This window comes from Letharia lupina (assembly GCF_014066315.1).
Source record: "Letharia lupina isolate WasteWater1 chromosome Unknown contig_10, whole genome shotgun sequence".
NCBI classification, from domain to species: domain Eukaryota; kingdom Fungi; phylum Ascomycota; class Lecanoromycetes; order Lecanorales; family Parmeliaceae; genus Letharia; species Letharia lupina.
In genome coordinates, this window is record NW_023502979.1 from 634,027 (window position 1) to 651,078 (window position 17,052).

The 17,052-nt window shown below is 50.9% G+C and overlaps 4 protein-coding genes across 4 annotated transcripts; 1 reads left to right on the forward strand and 3 right to left on the reverse strand.

Annotated features, from left to right (window-relative positions):
* Positions 1-699: 699 nt before the first annotated feature.
* On the reverse strand, positions 700-5,631 carry HO133_000194 (uncharacterized protein; the record flags this gene model as incomplete). The annotated part of the gene is made up of 2 exons (XM_037291134.1): positions 700-5,083; positions 5,144-5,631. 2 exons carry the CDS (start codon positions 5,629-5,631, stop codon positions 700-702), a joined length of 4,872 nt encoding a protein of 1,623 aa, XP_037152569.1.
* Positions 5,632-6,549: 918 nt separating this feature from the next.
* HO133_000195 (uncharacterized protein) lies at positions 6,550-7,348 on the reverse strand (the record flags this gene model as incomplete). Its single annotated transcript, XM_037291135.1, has 2 exons — positions 6,550-6,893; positions 6,994-7,348. 2 exons carry the CDS (start codon positions 7,346-7,348, stop codon positions 6,550-6,552), a joined length of 699 nt encoding a protein of 232 aa, XP_037152570.1.
* Positions 7,349-9,069: 1,721 nt separating this feature from the next.
* On the reverse strand, positions 9,070-10,410 carry HO133_000196 (uncharacterized protein; the record flags this gene model as incomplete). The annotated part of the gene is made up of 1 exon (XM_037291136.1): positions 9,070-10,410. One exon carries the CDS (start codon positions 10,408-10,410, stop codon positions 9,070-9,072), a length of 1,341 nt encoding a protein of 446 aa, XP_037152571.1.
* Positions 10,411-15,145: 4,735 nt separating this feature from the next.
* On the forward strand, positions 15,146-15,491 carry HO133_000197 (uncharacterized protein; the record flags this gene model as incomplete). Its single annotated transcript, XM_037291137.1, has 2 exons — positions 15,146-15,214; positions 15,372-15,491. 2 exons carry the CDS (start codon positions 15,146-15,148, stop codon positions 15,489-15,491), a joined length of 189 nt encoding a protein of 62 aa, XP_037152572.1.
* Between the last annotated feature and the right edge of the window lie 1,561 nt (positions 15,492-17,052).

Consider the following 17,052-nt stretch of genomic DNA (forward strand, 5'->3'; position numbering starts at 1 on the left):
AAATATGCAGTTCGATACGTCGAGTTCCAACTATGATGGCAGAGGGGGGGAGGAGACAAAGCCAACATGGAAGGCAACAAGGCCTAGAAGATGGGACGACAGCATATAGCAAGGTACCGCTTGTGAGACTTGGTACTGACTCGGGTGATGTCATTGAGCAATGCTCTGGACAGGAGATGGACAAGGACATGATATACAAACTGATATGATGGAATGCTAGAGTGTTCTGAGGCGCGCGGAGCCTGTGTCACTCCGAGGCTTATGGGGGATATGTGGTGACGACCTTTGTATAGTCAATCTGTGACCGCTAGGTCTCCACAGATTCCTAATCGTTGAGGAGAAATGCACGTTAGCAATACGGCCGGACGGTCAGCGGCGTCGTCTCCTTGAGGGTTTTGCAGGTGAAATAAACGTTCCTGACCCAAGTATGACATTCTATGACGGGGAAGGTGATCCCAAATGCGGCCAAAGCCGATCATGTAAAACAATACCATCCAGACATCCATACAAAGACACCCGTGCGCCCGCGAGTTATCACTTCCGGCCTTCGCAATATTGACTCGTCAAATCCTGTAAAATCATCAGGCCTCGACCCATGCCAAAGCTCAATGCATCTCCAAAGATTTGAAGGCCTTTGCGATTTTCGGTCATAGGAACCTCTGAATGAAGACCGCTGCTGCGTGCTCTGTCATCACCATCTTACAAATGCTTCACCGTGGTCCACAAGAAAACGAGGCGATCTACCAACTCCATATCCGCCACCCCCGGATCGTCTTGTTCGCTTCCGCGCTGCCACCTCTCAGAGCTCCCTCTTTCCAGCACGCTATCCACTGAATCCAAGTCAATGCCTGGATCCTGGATTCTAGTTCGCGCCGCTGCCGTATCTTGCGTCTCTGGAAACTTGAACTCCGTGGGTGCTGAAAAAGACCAGGTATAACGAGGAGAAGTTGGACCTGAGGGTTCTTCCATGAGAGCTGATGCGTCGAGTGCACTTCGATGCTGTTGCATGCGTGCCTGCTGGTGAAAGTCTTGACCAAGGACATTCTCGTCCATTAACTCTTTGTACTCGTCTGTCGTCTCCATAAATCTGTTTTTCTGCTCTTCGTCACCTTCAGTCAAGTAGGCGTTGTCGATGGATGAAGGGGCGGCCGCATCATACGATGTGCCGACAGGAATTATGATGTCCGGAGAGTCGTCCCCCAACTCCGGCCAAATGAATTTCCGGTCTTTTTCTTGGGGACGCGTATGTGTTGAACTCTCTTCTCCTCTCTTCATCGATGTCTGTGAATCGACGTCGCTACCAGGATCGCGCTCGTCGGAATGAGATTCCTCTCCGCTGTGCAGCGCCGCATGTCTTTTGAGATCGAACAGGCGCGCGAAAGATTCGCCACAGACTGTGCATAGAAAAGGTCGCTCCCCAGTATGGGTCCGGAGGTGACGAGTGAACTTCTTCGGGCATAATGTGCACTGAAAAGTATCGGCTTGCTTTTGAATGCGCTTCTCTGCGTCAGAGGCGGGAGGCCGTAGGGGATCGGCACGCTCGAGAATCCGGTCACTGTTGGGGACGTCGTCGCTGAAAGAGAGTAGGTAATGTCTACTTGAGATTGCAGATTTCGGTTCATTGAAAAACTTGCGGTCGGCTTCCATCTTCGCTTCTGCAGCCGAGTCTGAGAAGCTGTCATCTCGCTGGAACGTTGGGCGATCTGCACCGGGTCTGACATTAGAAGATAGGTCTGGACCAGCGCCTTGGCTTAGATTTGTATTATTGTTGTAGATGCATTTTACCCCGTATTGTTCGCAATGGACACACATTGGCTCGGCCCTGTTGCATTTGACCCTCTGTTCTCTACAGGCTGTGCATGCTGCAACTGCACGACGCATGGGTGGCCTGTACCCTGATCCCGTGACGTGCGAATTGATCACCTCTTCATCGATTTTGAATCGAGTGACGGGCTCTATTGCTTCATCCACAGCACTTTCGACGAGGTCCCCTCCCATGGAAGACAGTTCTGCCATTTCTTCTTGGGGTTCCTCATACAGCTCGGCATGACCTTTGACGTCACCATATTTGCCAATGATATCTCCGTCTTCATCAACAGCACGGCCAATAAGTCGCGTCGCATCGCCCTCGACAACGACTCCAACTCTACGTTTATTTTCGTCTTCAATCATGCCATCCTTGACAACGACACAGCCCTCCAGCCCAGCGAAAGAACCTTCAGCTTTAGCCTCGCGCTCATTCTCAGGGATAAGCTCGCACCGTCCGATGACCTTGCCGAGATCATTCCAGAGCTGACCGTCCTCGTCACATATCTTGCCGACAAGCTCGTTTGCCTTGCCTTCCACGAGACGAGCGATCGGAACGCCTTCAGGACCGATAACAATGCCTTGCTTGTTGGTCTGAAGTCCCTTAAGAATCGATGTATCCGCTTGCTCTGCGTGGCCAATGTTGTTGCCATGCTTGTTGACAGAATTCGGTTTCAATTCCCGATAGTCCGCCAACGACAATAAGCCATTTTGCCAAAAGTATTCAATGAGGGCAAAGTCATATCGAGCGGCCGCCAGACGATGGCCCAAATAATGATGATGATTCTTGACGTGGTCCATGCGGTCGCGCCAACTGACAACACCAATGGGTGCTTGAAACCTTTGGAAGCAAAAGCAGCACGAGTTGATCTTCGGCGGATCGACCTTTCTCGGCCGTTTTTCGTTGGTCCGAAAATGTTCCAGACTGTGCTGAATCCATTCTCGTTCGTTTAAGACGGTAAATTGTCTGAAGCACTTAAGGAAGGTGAATGGACATTCGAGGACAGGACCTTGGTCTGGCCTTCGAAGGGGAGGGAGAGTGGTAGGCTTCAATACACCATCAGGATCTGGAATCATGATTCTCAAAGCCCGATCCATCTGTCTTTCTCCCATACCATCAAAAACAGATCGAGAAGGCCTTGAATTTCTGGCGCCGGCGAGACTTTCAAGTGCATCATTCTGAGAACAGTCACTGCGCGCAGAGAGTCCTGGAATTCCAATGTCACCGGGTGAAGCATCTTGATACTCTTGGGAACCCACCAATGTGAAACGCTGCGCTATGGCTTGAGGCATCTTTGAACCTTCATGGTCTCGGAAATAGGAAGCGATGGCACGCGGGAATTTTGCATCCAAGGCGGCGTTGTCCTCCGGAAGAGGTACTGTATTCTGACTAGCGCGAGCGGTGACTTCTGTCTCACTCGTTCGGTTCCCGTAAACTGTCTCTTGATGCTCTTGCTCGAGGTTCCGTTTCAATCCACGGAACTGCTCGATCAGCACTGTACCATCTGGTGTTACTCCAGCGTCCTTGGTTCCGCAAAGATGATCAAGTAAGGAAGATGGTTTCGATTGAGGCATATCATCCCCCATCCGAAGGTTGAACGGCGCTACAGCCTGTGGGTCTTGCGTAGCCGTGACTTTGTCCAGGTATGGGGCATCCCTGCCGTCATCGGTGTAATTTTTCATATTCTGGTAGTCAGCAAATGAATATAGTTTTAATTTCAAACTTTCGGATTCATGACAGCGATCTTCCCTTTCATGTTCCTGCTCTAGCCATTTGTCCGTATTAGGATCTCGATCGGAGTATTCAGCAACCGTGGGTTTCGAGTCTCGAAACTGCACAGGCCCGTTTTCACTTGATTGGCCCGATAGGTGGTGTGAGGTGAAAGCGCCTGCGCCAGCCGCTGCTCCAACAATGCTTGCTTCCCACAGATTAGGATAATGCTCCACCCCCACTTCATCCCTCGCTGTGCCAGTCGCTGACGGAGCAGGGACCGCCTTTGGTGCGGCGCTCAACGCAAGACCCTTGACGTTCTTGCGGCCTAAGGTTCGGGTCTTCATGTCACTCGACGTACTAGCATGATCTGCTTTTTTTCTGGTCTGCTCCCCTGCCGGCTTGATATCCGTGTCGGCGATTGGCGCGCATGACTCCTCAATTCTCGGATTGTCTCTCGAGGCTCTTGGGACGGAGTCCGAAAGCTTGATGTATTTCTTATCTGAAAGGTGATATTCCGACTCTGGTACGGAATCGTTCCTTGTGTAGACCCCAGCCAGCCTATCAATAGGATTTCGATTGTTCTCAGACATACCGATGATCCTGCTCCGTTTTGCGGCAGCCTCGTTGACCGAAATTGACATTTTGGAAGGGTTTTCCATCGTGGATGTCCCAGTGATTGAATTCAAATAGACCAAACGTCCATCCGGTGTGGCTTGTGGTAACCAGAAGGAAGCCTCCTCTTGCTCTCCGCTGTCGGGCCCACGGTTTGCCGCCATCGACAGGGGTGTTCTCTTGAGCCTCAGCTTGCTAGGGGAGAACATCTTGACAGGGTCTCTCGCCACGAATCTATTCATCCTAGGCAGTTCTTCCAGTCCCTCCGTGAGAGAATCAAGTCTTTCTTCCGCACTTTGCAGCGCCGTGCACCCCCAAATCTTCTCAAGCTCCTGCCTTTCACCCTCATGGAGACCTGCTATACCGCCCTTCACTCGCAATCGGCTCTTGTATGTGACCTTATATTGTGCTTCATCCACCTCTTTCAGTAAATTTCTGATGAGCATCGAATAATGTTCAAGCTGCTTGAAGAGCACTTCTTGGTCCAACCCCATCGACGCCTCTGTTGTTGGTATTCCTCGCTCTCCTACTGGTGGCATTGCCTTTTTAGTCTGTACGTTTGTATTGATGAACACGTTTTCGATGTTTGCGTTTGGCGGCGTGGCCAGCGATCTTGTCACATTGCTTGGTGCTTTTGGCGACGAATTTATCGCAGTGGTGGGCCCCCTGGATCCAAGGCCCCAAGGATTCTTTCTGTCCTGTAGCGGTATCCCTCCAATAGAAAGCTTCATCCTCTCAAATGTGCGGGTAGATGCTCCTGGCTGTGACCCTGTTGTAGTGCTCGGTTCCCTTTCGAATGCTCCAATGCTTGAAGCATCATCCACCTGCTCTACTGCAGGTCCCCCAACTCCAAGCTTCAATCCTTCAAATTTGCGAATGTATTCGCGGTTCGAATGCGCCAGATCCTCGATGAGAGACCTCTGCTCAGCGATCAGAGATGGCGACTCGGTTCTGCCCATGATCAGCCTTCCTTGCCACCAGCGTAGTACCCCACAAGTAACCGAGACATACTTCCCAGACACCTGCCTTGCGTAAGTGATAACATTTAACATCAACAAGAGCGTCGATTTCAGTCTGTCCAGATTGCTTCGCAGCAGTTGTAGCTTCGGCTGCAAATACCCCCACTTGAGCCTCTCCAACATGATCGTCGCCCTCTTCGCCCTCTCTCCTCCCTTCCCTTCCCTACGTCCACGTCCCAGACTGGGCAATTTCTTCACCAATATGTTCTCCATCTCCTGAAACACCTCCAGACACTCCTTGACAACGCCATCTGCGGTTTGGACGGCATTCTCCGAGAATGTCCCAGTTTCCTTGTCCTTATCAAGTATGCGCCCAAGCTCTTTCAACACCCCAGACGTAAGGGAGACATCCTTTGAGATGGAGATGACGGAACGGTCTGCGCTGGCGACTATTTCGCCAAAGGTGTAGAGTTTGATGCTGAGGCGAAGGCCGACGTCTGCGATCTGGACGACGGAAGCTATGATGCCTAATTCTGCCATAGTCGATGGGTCTCATCAGATGATCAACTGTACGAAAACACAAAATCGATCGATCCACGAGGCCTCCAGTATCTTCCTCATGGCAAGTACACGAGGAGACGTCGAAGAGAACACAGGGACATAGGTTCACGAGGTCATATTGTAGACCTTGAGAGTGATTGTAAGACTGGAGTGTGTCTCCAAATTGGCAGAAGGAATGTCAAGAGCAATTGCATAGCCTTGCCCGCGCAGTACTCGCGCAGCATCGAGGCTCAGCCGCAAGCATCATCGTCGGCGATCATACTCTCGCCGTTAGCTTGCATTGTGCCAATTGCTCACAAGAACGCCCTACCATTTACTCGGGAGAACTGATTCGTCACCTTCGCCTTGTGAGCGCGCGATAAAGAAAGACGTCGGAAGGGCGAGCGATGGAACTCCAACTCAGCCTTGCCCGCGAATGTCGGCGCTAGCGGTGGCCATATCAATCAGATATTCTGGATCCGTGGCGGATTTTGAAGGGAAAGATGCCTTCTAGACGGCGCATTCGCTACTTTAGATATTGTATAGGTTTCATGCTTGTAAGTTTTCAAGCCATGACACGAACGAATTTGGAAAGACAGAGTACTCGTTGCTTCTGCTTGGCTACGAGACGGCACACTGTCGAACAACGGCTTCGCTGCGATGTACTATTGGAACTTCCGAATTGTGAGGCCACACGCGAGAATTGTTGCACTTCCTCTTCAAACCTTGACATTTGCAGTTCCGCGGCTCCTCGCCCTGCGAAACCCTTGTTCGTGAGGGGGTGCCTTTCTTCACCTCTCCCCTCTAGTCCAGGTCTGAGCCAGTGCTGCCAGTGCTGCCATCAGCTTGCTTCATTGCAAGTAGCCATTCTGGTCAAAACATTTTCAGGCTTGAACTCCGCGAAGACTCGTTACCCGATCACGACTTCTTGCTCAGTATCCTCACAATATCCTTCCCCCACAAATAACTCCCCCCACTCCACAACGTTGTCGTCCCAACCACCCACCAACTGATTTCCAACGCGGTCTGCGCCGTCTCCCCCAATCCTCCCATGGCCAGCCCAGACATCGTAGCTCCGATCAACCCTAGCTGTAGAAACGTGTTGATTTTAGAAATCGTAGTGGGCCGCACTTCTGCGCTGGGGAGCGAGAAATCCCAGTAGCGGGTAAAGGTGCGCGGAAGAGGGAGGGAAATGTAGCGGTAGTATAAGGCAGAGAGACCGAGGAGTATGTCGCGGCCTAGGATGAGGACGGCGAGCGGCACTGTTGAAGCATTAGGATCATTCGATGTCGCACCGATCGACCTCGTTGCTATACAGCAAAACGTATGGGCGAACGAGTATTGCTGGGTGTAACCACTCACCAGGCAGCGCCCCCTTCATAGCCAATGTGACCGTCACAACCGTCATCAACGCCTTGTCCGCCATCGGATCAATCACAGTGCCCACCACGGTCTGCAGACCCCACTTCCGCGCGATCCAGCCATCAACCAAATCCGTGACGCCTGCGTACACAAACAAGCCCAGAGCCGGCATGTGCATATCATGGACGATCAGATAGCCGACTACCGGGGCCGCGACAAGGCGCGAGAAGGTCAGGATGTTGGGCAGGGTGTAGATGTTTTCGTGGACGGGTAGGAGGATGGAGAGAGGGGAAGGTCTGTGAAGCCCGTTAGCGGAGAGCAAGTGGGAGGAGAAGAAAGCAGCTTGGTGGAACATGAGGCCCAGGGAAGTTGGTAGGGCGCGCCGTGAGTTTTCATGCAATCGAAGGTCCAAACGCAGGCAGAGCAGCACAAGGCGCAGAGAAGTGGTCAACAAGTCCGAGAGCGGAATGTTATTCCAACATACCTCTTCTCCGTTTCCTTGTCTCCATCCTTCCTCCCGCCATCAGCCAGATACCTTCGCTGCTCCCTCTGGAACCTCTCAGCCCATTGTATCCTGCATTACCCAACCCGTCAGTCCTCGTCCCTGGAGCTCATCAAACGACTCTCAGGCCAAGCCCCCTACCTCTCCAGGCCGCCATCCACCCCACCTATCCTCTCACGGCTCGCCCAGGTCCACATCTGACTTTTCTCATTGACCGCTCTCAGCCGCAACGGTGTGCGCAGGCCTGCACGCAATCGCGGTGCCGTCAAGCGCAAATTACGGCATGCAAGACCACAAGCCGCTGATGCCATTGCATGGTGCACCGCTTGAATGTTATGTAATGATGCTATGACAAGGGTCGTTGCTCGGTGTAGGATTCCTCCACTCATGTCTGTTTCAATTGCCCAAGTGGTGATGTTTCAAAAGAATTTTAGTGTGCATGGTAGGGCTGAAAGAAGTGACCGGACCTGCCTGTTCCGGGTCCTGAGGAGGTACATATTTTCGAGCTCCCCTGAGCTTGACAGGCTCACCCCAGTCGTAACGGAATGGTCATCTCGACGGTTCAAAGCTTGTAAAAGGATCAGTCGTGTCAAATGTCTGGGTCGGACGACGATCGTTTGTTGATCTTTGAAGATGCTGCGGTTGTTTTCCGCTCTATTGCTACCTTTTCAATATTTCCCTATGTGCCTATCAAGCAGCAGAGCGAAAAGGTCTCCGCATTATAGTACAGCCTGACGCAAATCTGCTTCTGCCAGTCTCGCTTCATCTGCCTTGGCTACCTGTTTATCTTCCAAGCAAAGAAGCCGATTGCTTTCCCTCCATCAAGCCTGTTTGAAACACGGAGCACTCTCCGAATGCTCTCCGTACACCTCGGCTGCCGAGTCTCAACAGCCAGTCGATCCAAATATCGATCAGCGCACGCTAAGGCAGGATGTCCTTGTGCGCAGGTGTCATGCATTGCAACAGTGCGAGACTAACTTCCACTTGAGGGGGCTTTCGGTAGTCGGCACAACGCATGATGTGCTGTTAAGGATCAATGGGGAATTTCGGTCAAATTCCTGTAGGGATCGCCGTTTCCATCGCATGAAGTCGGTCGAGGAGGGGAAGATGATGACCAGACTTTGCGGCGTCTGGTTACATCTGGGGCCAGTTTTGGAAACGGGTCCGTAGCTGGCGGATATCGCTGTGTCGATGTGGAGCGCACAGCGGAACGTGTGAGAGCTCAGGAGGCTTCGAGTTCATGCTGGAGTATTCGAATGCGATCAAGCGGCAGAGATGCCATGTGGTGTATGTGCAATTATCAGCAAACATTAACAGTGACTCCACATTAAACGCCCGTTGGGTTTATAAGTCCCAGCCACGTACGCAACAACTTTCGTAGAAGACCATGCTGAGATTTTGACAAGAAGCCGCCCCTGGTGTATATTTTGTAGCAGACGCAAATGCAGAAATGATAACGCCATTGTAGATGACTGCTTTCCGTTGCAAGCCTTCCAGATCGTCGCGCAGTCCAAGGTTATCAAACGACAATCGCACTCCGCCCGCATTTTGAAAGAATGCCGTGTAGCCAATGATTAGGATTGTGCGCGGTAAGAAGAAGTGTATGACTGCCCATCTGGACGGGCACCCCATGACTGCGAATAGGCAGGTGGCCAGGCCTGTCCTTGTTGGGGATGAGATGTTGGCACCATCCCTTCCGCCTTGATACCAGGAGATCCGTACAGCTCATGACTCATGCCATTGTCTGCTGTGTTCGCGTGAAGATAGTCTACCATTGCTTGCGGACGGGGTAAGGCATTCTGGCCTGCCTGCTGCTGGTAGTTTGGATGCTGTTGTACCTGGTGATCTTGAGGATGGCCACCATAATGCTGTGGTTGATACTGAGGGTGTTGCGGCGGCTGGCCCTGGTATTGTGGGACCCCCTCTTGCTTGAAGTGAGGCGTGTATTGACCGTGAGGTTGATGTTGCGGGTACGACACGGGCCCAAGCGTCAAGGATGCGTAGGCCGGTGTGGATGGTGCTATCGATGCATAGCCCGGGCCTGTAGAAGGTGGATGTGACGGAGCATACGCAGGGTGGAAAGCTATTGGGGATGAAACTTGGGGAGCTTGAAGTGCGGGATTTGGAGGGTACATCCTTGCGTCGTACCCGTTCGGCTGGTAATATTGAGAATAGGCATTCTGCGACCCTTCCATTTGCTCGTAGCTTCCGTCTCCAGCGTCGTCAAGGTTGGGAAATTTGAACTTCGGCTGGTTCAACAAAGCTTCCCTTATCGGGAGATCCTTGAGACGAGGATCATCCCTAGGTGTCCTGAGGTTGTGCTTCGCATCCTCGAGAGAGTAGTAGGATACCAGGTGATGCTGTACATTGTGGACAGTGACCGTCATCGTCTTCTTTAGCAGCCCATTCTCCTTGAACTCGTAGGAGTCTACTAGCGAGCCGACCAGGCCGCGGTTGGCATCCTTGTCCGGGCTATCATCTTGTTTATTTTGCGAGGGGTTCGGTGATTCCGGCCCCGGGAACGATCTGCCTTCGTCGGTCGTGGGTGTGGTGGTTGCACTCGTTGCGTACGGCTCACCCGGCTTGAGCGCCCTCTGACTCCGCTTGGTCGCTCTCTTCTTCTCGCCAGGCGGAAAAGGACTGTTGAGTTGGCGGTAGATGAGGAAATTGGTCAGAATGCGACTCGGACTCCAGGGGATGCCATCGGTCCATCTCTTGATGCCCGAGGTAGCCTCTTCGTACACGAAGACGTTGCCGCTCACAATGAGCTGATTGCGCTCTCGGTCGTGAGGACGGCGGAAACAGTGTGCCAAAGTGCCACTGAAGCAAGCCTCGAAGATGATCAACGCGTCTTTGGTGGTCTCGATGTGGCCCCGCCATGTGGGCACGCACGCAGGGGCCTTGCCAACACTCATGACGCAGACGCTCGTCTGCTTTTTATTTGATTTTTATGAATTGAGGAAGAGAATGACGTGAAAGGTGTCAAAGAAAGCGATGATGGGAATTTTTGACTGAGGAGCCTCAGACGGGCAACGCTGTTGGAGCGCGCAGTCGAGGAAAGTACATAAAGATCGACGGCAAGAGGCAGCAGCGCAGAAGTAATTGAAGCTTGAATGACACTACCGGGCAAGATTGAGTTTCGGTAATGTTTAAGTCGGCAAGAACTCTTTCACACGAAAAAGTGGCCTACGAATCTCTCTAATGGATTCGGACCTGCATCCCCCAAAATCTTGATGGTGTAGGTTGAATTATATTATCAAAGTGTGTGAGATAGACGCGCTTTCTTAACGTTTATTGTGGAATATGTGGTCCAAGCTTTTTGGTCTTATAATAAATAAATTAGTGGGAGGATGCCCGTTGTGTTTGGCCTGGAGCAATAATGACGCGTGTGATTGAAATTTACCCGGGGTCCAACAGTAAGGCGCATCGACAGCTGGGCAACCGTCAACCCGTCAATCCGTCAAATGCTGTTAGAGTGAACAGGATTGGAGAAGGAATGAGAGACTGGGGCAAACGGGTGCATGTTAACAACGACGTCCAAATCAAAATTCAAAAAATTTCCAAAATTTATATTGGACCTAAGACCAAGTTATCGGGATATGTACCTACGTTTTGAAAATATGCTAGTCATTACACTTGTGTGCTAACCGTCGTGGTATCTTCCGGTCGACTAAATCTCCCCACTACTATTTTTTTGGTGGGGATACGGTAGAATGGGTATGTGAACTATCTGAGTAGAGTCTGACACCCTGAGTAATGCAAAGTCTGTGCGGCTATTACGGTGGAGGCTAGTTCCAATGTCCCTGAACATCTACCGCTCATAGGAACCGGCTGTTGGTTTGATCGACCGCTGCCCTCTTTTTTTGAATTCTCCAAATTTATTTTTGCCTCTTCTCTTCCCTTCCTTGGCTACGAATCATTACATTGGACAACAGCGGAATGTTAAAACTCCTTCTCCAAGGTTGTTGGCGGAGCCGACCATGATATCTCTCTGCAAGTCCTCTCAAGCTGGCATAGCGTGTGGAAGGCAGCCATGCGTCTGCAGGGTTTTACAGACCGTGTACCAGAGTACAGAATTCGCCATGGCGTCAGTCGAGGAAAATGATGCGTAAATCGGTAAGTGCGTATGACGCCTGGACTTGCCCTACCAGAAGCACAGAAGACGAGTACTACTGCCAAGTGCTACTAGGTACCTACTCGGACTACTTCATCCCCTACGCCCCCTGTTGGAAAGCAGGGAATAACCCTCGCGGATAGACTTATCTTAGCTTTAGGCATTTCTGGATTCAATTTGTAGCTCACATCCCAGCATCCTCCATCCATCCGCCTACCGCCTACCTTTTGACCTGTGAGCCTGTCTTTGCTCTAGAGGCCCGCATAATTGTGATTATGCACAAAGCACTCTTGCCGACCCTCCGGAATCGATGATCGACGCCTCCAAGAACCCCTATCCTTCCGTGAGGCTGCTTTGTGAAGCCTTGTTGCATTTCCCTTGCAGCTCCCTTGGATGTGGCGGCGGCCTTGCCATTCCTCATGATAGTCTCAGCGGCTTCTCCGACGCAACAGAAAAGGGAGAACACAAACATCAACATCGTACGGCAAAATTGACAGATCAGGCGAAGGCGAAGGCATACTGCGGTACTCGCTACTCCCTTGCAGTCCGGAGGGGGCCTGGAACAGCCACCACTAAGCCCAATGACCCCATTTTTGCCCCTACGCCGCTCCCCCGCTCAGGCGCATTTGGCGAATCAGTGGCTGCATCCACGATGGCGGGTGCCACCATTGCCTTCCTAATGAATCTCTCCGCCGTCTCCGGGCCTTGTTCTTTCCAGCCTCAGAATCAGCAATGTCAAACAAGCTTCTCGAAACGCCATTCACCAACTGGCTAATAAACAACATCTCTTTCCACTCTGCGCATGCGTACCACACTACCACCTATCACTTTCCCCTCCTTGGAAATGCGGGGGCAGAAAACGGTTTTGTCCGCTCTAGCGTCCAAGTACGCCCCGTACCTAACGGTCCCGCAGGTTACTCGTTTACTGAACTTCAGAGCTGCAGTATGGAGTGCATATGGAGAGCACTAGCCGCGTCATTCTATCATGTACATTCCATGAGCATGGATGTTCACAGTGCGTTGAAAATCCTTTGAGGACGCATCAACGCATCTAAAGGCCAAGCAAGGCCTTGGCAATTTTCTTTTCTCCCAATTCGTCCTCTGCAACGGGCAACTTTCATATACACCGCCGGTATTCACGTACTCGTGTCACTTTACATTGCACGAACCTTAGGGAGGACAGAACTCAAACGTGCAAACTTCCCGGAACTCTCACGGGAGATGGCGAACCTCAACCCAATCTGATGTGGGGCCAAAGCTTTCATCGATCAAATCTCCTGGGCTATCAGGGTGGCGATACCCAGAATAATCGGCAGGAAAAAGATCAGGATGGCTACGTCCTCGAGCCTCTTTGCCTCTTCGAATTTGCCTCAACCCAGAATCAATCAGTACGGATCCTTCCTTCCCAAGCTGCCTGAATTTTGCGCTGAGCTTCAGTACGTCTACCGTGAAAGTGGAGTAAGACCAAACAGACGCGTCACCGTATCAACGAGGATGGATCTACAAACGAGCTTGAATATTTCACATTTCACCTTCATCGCTACGACCCAGGGATTACAAAGGCAATGTCCGACTCTTCGCATCATTCCTTCCTCGAGTCTTGCAGACACGTCAAATATGCATACGGGTAGTGGGGGCAAACCCCCACGGCGAACAACGTTCCTGCAGTCAACCAGCCATTGGATTTCCAGTGACCAGATTGTGTGCGAGCTCAACTTGGAGATGGCTGACGGCTTTTTCACCTATTGGTTACCAAAATTTTCGCAAGCGTGACCAGGTGCCAAGCATTGCAGTACCAGCTAGAAGGATTCTCAAGTATTGCCAGCTTTCGATTTCGATAGGCTGCGTGCATGAAGATGGCGGCGATTTGCCAACGTGAATCACTAGAAAAATAAATCCTTTGAAGTGACGTTGGGCTCCAATACAGCACGCACTTATGCATGAAGCCGTCACGAGGCCTCGATGATCATCACCCCACATAATTATGCCATTACCCTTTTTGTCTTGTTCTTCGGCTCTGGACGCTGCCGCTTAATTGACATCAACTTTGTTTCGTTATCTCAGCACTTCTGACAAGGTACCATATCTTGTCTCGCCAAGAATTCCATTGCGGGAGGAATCCCATTCCGAATATCACTTTGCAGAGCTCATTGCAGAACAATGAACAGCCAGGGACAGGCCAACGAGTCAGCACAAATGGCTTCAGAGCACTCATGAATGTTTCTGACGGGACGTGGCGGAGGTCCAACTTCAGCAAATGGAGATTCATGATGAGATTCAAACTCAGTTCTCCACTCTGTAAGACGCGCAACCAGTCGCACGCAAGGTTTCGTAACCGACCTTCTCTTTGCTCCAGCTGATCGCCTGTTTTGAGCACTGAGTGAAGTCGGCTTTCCTCGTCACATGCGCTGCGCTTTCAGTGGGCAGAACCGCAGAGCAAGCTCCTTCCCTTAGGTTTGACAGTGTAAGACCCTAGCTCCAATTCGATGGCAGTATGAGGCAGACCTTACCAAAATTAGCACGTAACTTCAACAATGATCGCAGCGTAAAGGCCCACTGCCTTCTGGTTCTAGCATCACTCATGCTTCTGCTTCATAGTGTGAACAAAAGGGTCAACTAGCGGCACTAGTGAGTGTCTATGCTTCGCAAAGGGCGGTCCAGTAATGCTCACACATAGTCTCGGCTTTTAGAATGTCTGCCGTTATGATTTCAGACAATCTTTAGCGTGCTTTGTATAGTAATCTGCCATCTATGCTTCTCATTTCGACTAATTACTGCTACAGATAGCTATTTCCCATGTCGACAAAGGATCCGCGTCAGGTTAATCCAATCTCGCGCTCTCTTCGTTGGGAGATTCTAAGCGAGCTCTCTCGTTGGCCGTCCCTCAACCTAAGCCGGATGAGAAGGACGGCAGTGAAAGGGGCACCAAACAAAAACCAAGTAACGGGAGTTTTACAGACGGCGGGAGAACACGAGGTTGCAAACTGCGGATGTTTTACAATTCATTTCAGCTAGATGAGATTTGGGGAAATTGATGAAGTTGCGGAGCCAAGTCCGGCACGAAACAGAGCCCCACCTTAAAACAGCCTCACGAGCAACCAACAAACACTAAAACATCGTTGCTAGTAGCAACGCTAAAACTCTGACTTCAAGGCTTGATCAGGCAGACCAGCATCGCGCTGCTCATAGACATCCATGGTTGGTCATGTGCCGAGTTCGACATCGATCACGATAGCCACCTACATTTCCCTGGGCGTTATCGAAATGCTTTTGAGTTGTGGAGCTGGGTGAGCGGTCATATAACAAGGCATCACATAGAGGTAACCAGAATGGTCTGAATTCTCTGTTTCCGCCCGACCTGTCAAATGCATCTTACTTATCAATGCTCCTTCGTTGTCAATGCTAAGATCCAAGTTTGGCATCGAGCCATGATCATGATCTTCGTCATCCCCGAGGAAAGCGCAATCTCTCTGACTATCTGCTCATGGATTCCCCGAAGCTGGAGGCGCTGAGGTACCTCATCTCACATTACTGACATGAACAATATCCAGCAAAAGCTACCCAGTTTTCGCAGCAACGATGTCATGTATCTCATCATCGATCAGGTAAGCGTATGTTGCGGAGACGATCTCCTCGAACAAAATAATCGCTGTTCAGTCTCTTACAATCTTGTCTCTTTTGAGCTTCAAACCCCTCCGATGGCTTCATGTGCAGCGATTTCATATAATTGTGTCACAGATCGTCCTTCAAAGTCATCTTTAGGTTTTCCACGATGAAGCACACTACCCGCAGAGGACCTATGCTCGTGGGCCTACTTGGGCAACTCGTGCACCGACCAAAGACATAGATGCCGCTCTCATCCGAGCTGAAGCTATTGTCTGACCTGCTGACTTGGAAAACAGCTGGTGCGGGCAAGACTATCCGAGCGTATGTGCACGGACCTGTTGTAAAGTCGTTGCTGACACTATGCTTCTTGGATTGTCGACGACCCATCACGGCAAGGCGCTGACATTGGCTTGAACTGCGGGACGTGTGTCACGTTTCAGGTTTCGAATCATGGAAAGGCGAACTATTATGGACGTATCCTAGAAGTAGCTGCTGGATGAAATGACTTGACCTCAGGTACTAGTACAAGCGCATCATGGACCGGCTTCCCGATACATTCATCCATTCTATGCTCCTCGTGCCCAACGAAATGTCAAGTGATGGCTTTGAATCCTACCGTACCGGGTCTCCCAAAGACGAGTACTTAGCTTGGATAGCCGGTTTATCAGGGCAATGGGCCGTTGTGCTGCGAGATGTTTTTGAACACGAGCCCGTAGTATTATGCGTGTTACGTGAATGTTTTTTGACTCGCTAAGCTCAGTGAAGTCGCAGCTCGGCACACGAGTTTGGGCATCGAGTCTGGATTTGCCTCGCACAGAAGTGCAAACCGTACGTCTTCCTCCCCAAGCTTGTTCCTGATTTCTGATATGAGCAAAATTCTGTCTTTGCCATTGGGGGAAAGGGGCGGTTCGAACAAAATTTGGCCAATAGAACTTTGGGACCATCGAATGTCGTACAACGGTTCGAGCCAGTAACGTGTTTCGAAAAGAAGTTTTGGAACGATGCCATAGCGAGAACGTGTTTGGTCCATCATCTGTAGTGGACTGTCAACTCTGTCAACGTAAATCTATATGTGGTCACGATTGCTTCCATACCCATTTGGGTCGCTTCCGAAGTGTCATTTTAGGGGCTCACCTTGATCTTGACCGCTCTCCTCTTTCGAATATCTATACACGGGAGAAAGTAACATCCTCTCTAGGGAATGAATGCAGATTTGTAGATTGGCGATCACGACATGAATTGCTTTCTCATCGAATCTTTGATTTATCGAGCCAATGGAGTTAACGTGTGAGCCTGCATCCACTCCATGCGGATCAATGCTTGGTCGTACCTATACCTTCTTGGAAAGGAAACCATAATCAATGCCCAGCCAAACCCCTGTGGTATGGATTGGTTCGGTCTTTTTGAGAGCAGGCGCAGGAACCATGCAAAACTGCAAACACTTGATGATACTGGGAAGCTTCAAAGGTTTTGATAAATTTTGGAATTCCCGATACTCCCAGAGCATCAGTATTCTCCGCGTTTGCTTAAGCGCGATGCTTAAGTCCGACCGCAGATCTCCTTATGGACTTGAGAAGGAAAGTAAATTAATGTAGATTAAGTGGTCCTCGTTGAATTGCGCCAGTCAAACGGCTGCGGGAGGGATGCAAGGACGCGGAGACCTTGGACAATTGGATGGGCAGCATTGGCAGTTTCGAGAATGGCGTCCCGCCTCAGTAGTACCATGGGTACAGATTGGATATCCTGTACCGACGGTGGAGAGTGGCATAGACGCCATCGAACGCCATGGCGGAAAGGCTTCTGCTCTTGTATACCGTGGGTTTCTCGGAAGCCAGAG